Source organism: Anarrhichthys ocellatus, unplaced genomic scaffold (genome assembly GCF_004355925.1).
Source record: "Anarrhichthys ocellatus isolate YVR2014 unplaced genomic scaffold, GSC_Weel_1.0 scaffold753, whole genome shotgun sequence".
Lineage (NCBI taxonomy): Eukaryota > Metazoa > Chordata > Actinopteri > Perciformes > Anarhichadidae > Anarrhichthys > Anarrhichthys ocellatus.
The window spans coordinates 1-8,187 of NW_022280727.1; the positions used below are offsets into that span (position 1 = coordinate 1).

At 43.3% G+C, this 8,187-nt stretch overlaps 1 protein-coding gene across 1 annotated transcript; it reads right to left on the reverse strand.

The window, feature by feature from the left end:
* Nucleotides 1–22: 22 nt before the first annotated feature.
* On the reverse strand, nucleotides 23–8,125 carry LOC116376965 (nuclear factor of activated T-cells, cytoplasmic 3-like). The gene is made up of 8 exons (XM_031838477.1): nucleotides 7,700–8,125; nucleotides 3,999–4,641; nucleotides 3,477–3,878; nucleotides 2,828–2,990; nucleotides 1,297–1,496; nucleotides 1,039–1,211; nucleotides 656–796; nucleotides 23–558 (listed from the first exon to the last, which is right to left on the reverse strand). The coding sequence occupies exons 1-8, from the start codon at nucleotides 7,773–7,775 to the stop codon at nucleotides 470–472; spliced, it is 1,887 nt and encodes a 628-aa protein (XP_031694337.1). The 5' UTR covers nucleotides 7,776–8,125; the 3' UTR covers nucleotides 23–469.
* Between the last annotated feature and the right edge of the window lie 62 nt (nucleotides 8,126–8,187).

The window sequence follows — 8,187 nt, forward strand, 5'->3', positions numbered from 1 at the left end:
TTATATCTACTGTATTTATTTATATTTATTTATATCTACTGTATTTAAGGAGCTTTCTCTGCTTCAACGTGTTTGTGAGAGGAAGACAGAAGTTTATGTAAAATGTATTTAGTTGCTAGATAACAAAAGAAGAACACATTCATGGACAAAATGCAACATAAACATGTTTCATTGTCTTTAATGTAAATAAATAAGAGTAACTGTCTCAGAGACGTGTTGGTGTCTCTCGTTTACTTCCTCTCCAGGGAATCTTAGTCACCATCTTAGGTGACATTTAAAAACTCCAAAAACTAGTAAATATCTAAGATCGACCCTTCAAAGAAGGAAACATGATGAGGAAGGGCTTGGGTAACGGACGCTAAAACATAATTAACTCTAAACAGGAATTGAATACAGGCCGTAGCAGGAAGCTGCAGAGTGATATAAATATGAAGATAACAGCCTCGCCCTTTACTCTGATCTGTGAACACTAATGTGAAACATGCTGAATGTTTCTACTTACTCCGCTGCTTTTTTCTGGCACAACTCTGGCGTCCATTTCCCACAACGGTCTTCCATCTGAGGGGAGAAAACGCGTTACGTTCAAAACAACGTCTGACAAAACGTAACGTAGACGCGTTTCAAAGTGCAGTAAGTGAAGGTGGAGCCATCTCACCGGCTCCTTTCTCCATGAACACCACCCTGGACTGTGTGGAGATGTTGGAGCCGCTGATGAGCAGCTCCTCTCCTCCGTCCACACAGCAGCTGGATGGACTGAAGCTCTCCACCAGAGGAAGATCCTGACCGGAGCGCTGGGCTGCAAACACCACGCGGTACTTCAGTACATGTACTACAGCACCAGCACATGTACTTTGAGAGGGAAAGGAAGTGTTGACTGAACCCTCACTGATTATGATCTTGTAGTTTAGCACAAGCATGAATTTGCCTCCTCTGCTTCTTTCACAATGAATGAAATGAACCTTTGTGCCGTCGACCTCACTGGAAGTCACTCTAAATCTCACGTAAATGTGATGCCTTCACATCAAAAGGCCGACTCACAGCACTCCACCGGATTGGACGTCGTCTGCAGCCACAGCATGCGGCCGTCCTGCTGTGGGAGGGCGACCCTGAACACAACACGGACCCTCGTGTTCTTCCTCCCGATGTCCATCTCCCCTTTCTTCAGCTCGATGTCGGCGTTACGCAGCTTCAAGATGCCGGCGCAGTCGATGCTGAGGAGCAGAAGATACACAGAAAGACCGCTGGTTGGTAACAAGATGCACCAGCAGAACAAAACACGGTGAACCCCTCTGTTACCTGGCAGCCATGTTGTTATCTGGAAGCAGAGGGACCTCCAGGATCTTGGTGCCGCCCATGATCTTCTCGTGGCAGGTGGTGGTGACCGTCTTCCCCGTCACGCGGTGGACCTGGTAGAAGGGATGAGGCCGGAGGTAGCGGTCGTCCGCCGTGCCGATGAACAGCACCATGCTGAGCGGCTGCTCGCCGGACCCACTCAACTGGAAGAGACACAAAGAGACAAAGACACAAAGATTCACGTCTGATGAAGAGCTGCACAACATCTCACAGACATGTGAAGCATCTTCACCACCAGAAACACTACTACTAATACAGTTTAATGTCAAATAATATTAATAATGAAATCAGTCCAATTTGGACTAAACTCGGAGTGAAGTTGGCAGCATGTCCTAGTGTTAAGTATATATTATGTATATACTGTATATACTGTATAAATATATTATATAATATATATAATTAAGAGTCCAACATGTTGGGTGAGAAGGGAAGATCAACATTTACTTCATAATTAGAAGTTAAAGAGAGTCAGGCTAGCTTAGCTCAATGCTAATAGTGAGGAGAGACATGTTTACTGAAATAAACATTTCTTTGTTTTTGCTTTATAAAAAAAGCCCAATAAATATTACTGAACAATGACAATAAAAAAAGTAAATAATGAGAAACAAACAAATTAAAAATAAAAATAAATAATAACAGATAATAAATAGAAAATAATAAATGATAATAAGATAGTAAATACTAATAAAATAAATATAAATGAAACAAATAAACATAAATTACTACACAACAAAAGCCTCTTTATTAATCGGAACACATGTAAAACATGTGTTCCATCCCTCTGGTCACATGACAGCAGGAAGCTGCTGTGGCCTCAGAATGTGACACCAGAATAGACCTGCTGGTGTCCGTTACATACGAGGCCTTGATGGAGCTTTACTTCGCCTCCTCTGATCCATGAGCTCAGCTGCTCGCTGACGCGTCACCGGAGGACCCGAGAACCTTTAGATCCACAAACCGACCGAAGCTGGTGACACTCGGTGTTTCAGAGCCTTTAAATGTTGCTTTGGTCTCTAAACCCAGAAAGCCTCTCGATTACATGTAATACAAACCTGAGAGACGTAGAACATCCTCAAGATAATGTCTGACTTACTTTATTAATAACGCAAATGATTCATGATTATCTAAAGTGTTGTCGGTTAGTTTCAGAAAGTACCAGATAAAGTCATGGACCCCATTATGGGTTCATTACAGGTCAACCAAGTTATGACTCATTTGAAGAGATTGCTCATGTTTTGTGTAAATACTTCATATCTTGAAGCCTCCATCATGTCTTGACGTCGTGTGTTGCCCTTTAATGTGTGTGTCCTAAATAAATGACCCGTCTGTGAGAGAACCGTCACGTTCACTGATTAAAGCCTCTCGCTTTATAACACCACAACAAGTCAGTTACAAGCAGAGCGAGTGCAGGAACGTAATCAATGTGAGTGTAAAGAGACAAGTGTGTGTGTGTGTGTGTGTGTGTGTGTCTTACTTTGACGAGAGGATGTCCTACAGTAGCTGCCTTGATGGAGCCCCTGCTGCCCTCCGTCTCATAGTGAGCCCTGTGGTACGATCTGGGCTGGACCTCCACCTTCAGCTCACACTGGTCGTACTGGTTGGGCAGAGGCCAGTCCAGAGGAGGGGGGGACGAGGTCCTGGAGGCAACAGACACATAAAGAGTAAAGTAGTGGATCCTTAAAGTACTGGGTCCTTAAATTACTGGATCTCTGAGGCTTGTAACTGCAGTCAGAGGACAGGAAGTTAGAAAGGAGACATTTTCAACAACATTTTGGTAAAAATACACTTGAGTTACACGAGAAGATTTGATATCACTCATGTTTGTGAGATAAATATGAAGCCGGGTTTTGTTTCCTTCGGACAGAGCCAGGCTATCTGTTTCCCCCTGTTTCCAGTCTTTGTGCTAAGCTAAGCTAAGTTAAGCTAAGCTAAGCAGCAGCTGGCTGTAGCTCTATACTTAACCATTAGATAGAAGAGGGGTGTCAATCTTCTCATGTCATTTAGAATGTTCTCACTCTACTTTCTTTGTATTGTTTCAGCACTAAATTCATTACTTACATGATAACAAAATCAGAGAACTAGCATGTGTGAAAGTAATAATAGCGGTTTGAAGATAAACCAACCTGAACAGAGGAGGGTTCCCCGGTTTGGGTTTGTTCCAGCTGAAGTGGGACGGCACCTGAAGGAAGAGATCCTCCAGGACATCCTGTTCATGTCCCTCCTCGCCGGGAGAGTCCAGGAAGGGCTCCAGCCCCGGGTCTCCCTGACCGGCCAGGAGGCCCAGCTGGATCCCCGACGTCCTCCTGGTCTTGGATGGGACGTCCAGCTCCTGGTAGCCGGACATCAGGAGGGGCCCCAGGGCACCGGGGCTTCCCACCACGCAGGTGTCGTCAGTCATGCTGCCCCGCGGAGAGGCGCCCGGGGTGGGGCTGGGGGAGTGGTGAGGCGAGGGCGAGCGGGTGTGGGGGCGGTCGGCGCTGGAGTGGCGTCTCTTACCGCAGGGGGACGTCGGTCTGGACGACGGCCTGAGGAAGAGGTTTGGTCAGGATTAGCAGGGTTTACTAGCATGAAGAAGAAAAGAGATCTTTGACCGAGTGAAATAAATAAAGGTACTAATCAGACGTTAGTGGACCTGGAGGACATACCTGGAGGTGGGCCGGCGGTTCAGCCAGCTCTCCTCAGTGACGCTGGTGCGAGGGGAGTGGCAGGGCGACTGTTGGGGCGACAGCGCCGGACTGAAGGCTGAAGGATGTTGGTATTTTTGTTGCCACAGCTCCACCCCGAAGGCCCCGCCCCCGCAGCCCGGGGACCCCAGGGGTGACCCGATGGGGGAACCGAGGGCGAGGCAGGCGGCGTCGCTCAGCTCCACCTCCACGTCGTCGTAGACGTGGGAGAAGGACTCGCAGGAGGAGAGGTCGGACATCCAGCTCCTGGAGGACAGGCTGCTGCAGGGGCTCGGGCAGAGCGCCGGGTCCCGGTAGCAAGGGACCAGGGGCAGGTAGAGCTGGCCTCTGGACCAGGACCCCTCGGGGTAACCCCCTTCAGCACCACCCACCGCCAAAGCTCCCTGGTTACTGACCGGCTCCACATGGTTGTTGGGTGCGATGGAGGTGATCTGGATACTCGGGCAGTCAAAGGTTCTGGGGTTCCCCAGGGCGCCGTACTGGGGCCCCTGAGACTGGTAATGGTCATTATACTGGTAGGGGAAACTTTGCAGCTCCTGGCTGACTAGCTGCTCGGCCAGAGCCTGAGTGGAGGAGGGAGGAGTCCTCACATTGAGGTCTGGACCTGAGAGGAGGAGATGAACCAACGTGTAAATCAGACATGTGATCATTTGCATTGGAAACACGCTTGTTTTGTTTTTCTTCTTTATTGACGAGCAGCTAACACATCATCCATCATCTGAACACGAGCAGCAGGCCGACACCCTAAAACCTTCATGCAATAAAAAGGAACTAATTCACACAGCAAATGCTAAATATTGAATATGTTGCTGTTGTTTAGGTCAACATCTACAGCATCAGTTTACAGTTCAGTTCCTTCAGGTACAACTTGTTTAATAAAGTTTGTCAACAGGCAGAACTCAGCAGAGAGACAAGTATAGATATGTAGTATTAAGTATTAATATCGCTGTGAACTGAATATATTAACATAAGTTTTGGACTGTTGGTCGGACAAAACAAGACATTTGAACTGAGTGACGTCAGAGATTGTTTATGACAATAATATTTATTTCATTTATTCAGATTAACTGCTGATAAAAATGAGTTGCAGCTCCTGTTAACACTTCGTCTCTACCTATGTGACGTAGTTCACACCTGTGGACGTCTGGTGTCACATGTTCACTCCAGACTTCTTATCTACAGCTCAGTGAATTCATTCACACAGCTGCTGCACCACACACACACACACACACACTCACACGTCTATTATTACTCTCTCTGTCGCTCCGACACACCTGATGGGTTACATGCAAATACATAAAAATGTAAAAAGGCGTCAAAGTGACAACGGTGATCTGCTTCAGTGGCTCCACTCACTGCTTCTTTTGCATGAAACCCTCAAAGAGAGGGGGGGGGGGGATGCCCGCTGCCAGCTGGCTGCCACAGAGCGGTTAGAAAACCAGGAAGTAAAACCTGCAGCAAGACAGGCGACACGCTGTCTGAAACACAGTCACACAACATACATCTGATGTGTCTGTCTGCCTCTCTCTCTCTATCTATCCATCTCTGTCTGTCTTTCTGTATGTCTCAAATACTGCTGCAACCGTTCTGTTAGTCTAGAATCCTGTTTATGAGGAGAAACGAGGAATATTCACTGAACTCAACGACGGCTGCAGAGGACTATCTAGAGAAAAAAAGACAAATGAGCCGCACGATTTAACAAAAAGCTAACGGTGAATTCCTCAAACGTCTTTCAGACATTCAGTTGAAAAGCATTAAATTCTTCCTGTTAACAAACTGGAACTTAAGATTTTTTTGCCATATTTAGCTGCGAGAGCAGTGTTTCCTCACTTTGGTCCAGACTGAAACATCTGGTCATAGCGCCACCATCAGGTCAACATGTAAATGTGTCTAACACTTTAGTTCATGACCACAAACCTGCAGAACTAAACACCTTCAATCAGCCTCAGCTGTATATTCGCTAATGTTAGCATGCTAAGTTGCCAACACCAGCTAAACGTTAGCATGTTAGCATGTAGCTCAACACCACTGTGCTAAAGTACAGAGCTGCTAGCGTGACTGTAGACGCTAAGTGTTGTTGCTTAATAAAGTATTTTAATTATTAATCGGTTAATTGACCAAAAACATTTATTGATCAACAAATTATTAACAACTTTTCAGTTTTGATTCCTTAAAAAAAAAATCAGCAAATGATGTTGTTGATGTGAATTTATCTCTTTTTCTCAGACATTTTATGAATCAAACAATTGGTAAATTAACTAAAAACATATAATGTGAATCATAAGAAATCAAATAATCAAAGTGAAGAACAGACTATAGTGAGTAGAGCTGCAGCGATTAATCGATTAGTTGTGAACTCGCAGATTATTTGCCCCGATTCTGATACTCTGTAAATAGTTTGAGTCGTTTTAGTTTTTTAAATGTGAATATTTTCCTCCTCTGTGACAGTAAATTGAGTTGTGAACACAGAAAGACATTTCATGACGTCATCTTGGGCTTTCCCCCCCATTTTTCTGCCATTTTATGAACAAACAACGAATCAATTAATCAAAAATAATTGTGAGTTTAATGAACAATAAAAAACAATCATCAGTTGCAGCGCTCACAGTGAGGACTAAATAATAACTCATATTTAGTATAATTTAACTTCTTATAATATGAAGGTGTAGTGAGTTAAATCCTAAAATATAAGCGTTAACCGCGATATAAAACAATAATCAATGTAAAGAGTCTCCGTAGCTTTCACTGGTTTATTTTTATAAACAACTAAATTTAACAGCCGACAGCTGGAGGTGTCACATCCACTAAAGTCAGACAGCACAACTTCCGGTTTTCAAAGTAAAAGCCCGTGCTCTAACAACCCAACAGGGAAAGTGTTCTCTTCTACACATCTGATATAAACATGTAACATTATTACATATTACATAATAATTCAGGTCCAGGTGATGAGATGGCTGACTGTTTTTATAATATCTAACATGTAACAGTCTAATAATAAATAATATGAAAACATTATTGTTACTAGGCTCTAAGACATAAATATAAACATAAATATACAAACTACATTAATCAAGCTTGATGCTATTTATTAGGCGTTTCAATCATAACTTCTCATATTTGATATAGCATTATTGTTTTATATTTTACTGAATCCTTAAATTATTACCTCTGAATTATATAGAGCTGCTCGATCACACTACTGTACATGCACTCACATAAACACACATTCATGTGCATAATAAATACAGAGAAGTAGTCCTTAATATAAAAGTATGAGGCTCTCTCCATCAATACTCATTATGTTTATTTTATGTCACGTAAGAATAAAAACACTATCATTTAAATATAAAATAGTGCAAGTTAGAATAAGATAATAAAATATATAAAAATATAACTTTAAAGTTATATGAATCAAGTTGCACAGTAAAATAAATAGTCCATTCAAAAATGTAATGTCAGCTATTAAAAATAATAAGAAATGTCATATAAAAGATGGTTTAGTGACTTAACTAATCTTAAATTATGTTTCCGGAACTGTTGGCAGACTGTTTTATTCCGACGGCCACATAACTTCCGGTGTAACGCTCGCTAGTTCCCACCAGCTTCACGCTTCGTGTTGACAATTTAATTAACTAACGTCGCCAAAATGAACTGACCCGTACCTGTCGCCGTCCGTCTGGCGTCCTCCTCGAAGACGAGCCTGAAGTCCAGCTCCTCCGCGCAGTTTGCTGAGGACATTGAACCGGAAGACACGCAGAGCGTCCACAGAGAGACAGCCGTTAAAACGACCTGTCTGTCTGTTAAAAGTGACCCGTCTCACTCACTTCCATCAGAACTCCGACAAACAACAATAAAACACGTCGACTAATTTATAACTAATTTCCCCCTCGACTAAAAGTTGTTAACCGGTAATCGACTCGATCAATAAGTAATGTATCGTACTCTGAAGTGTGAAAACCGGAAAAAGTCCCATTGTTGTGTAAACTTGTTGTTCTTCTTCGGTGGTTTCTGGTTAGAGAGTTTTTCTTTACTCTCCTCCAGGTTGATCCCTGTGATGCATTCACGGTCTACTCGGAAAAAGTCGGTACGTTACCATTTCTAGCGATGTAAGGACATTATATAAAGAGAAATAATATATATAATATATATA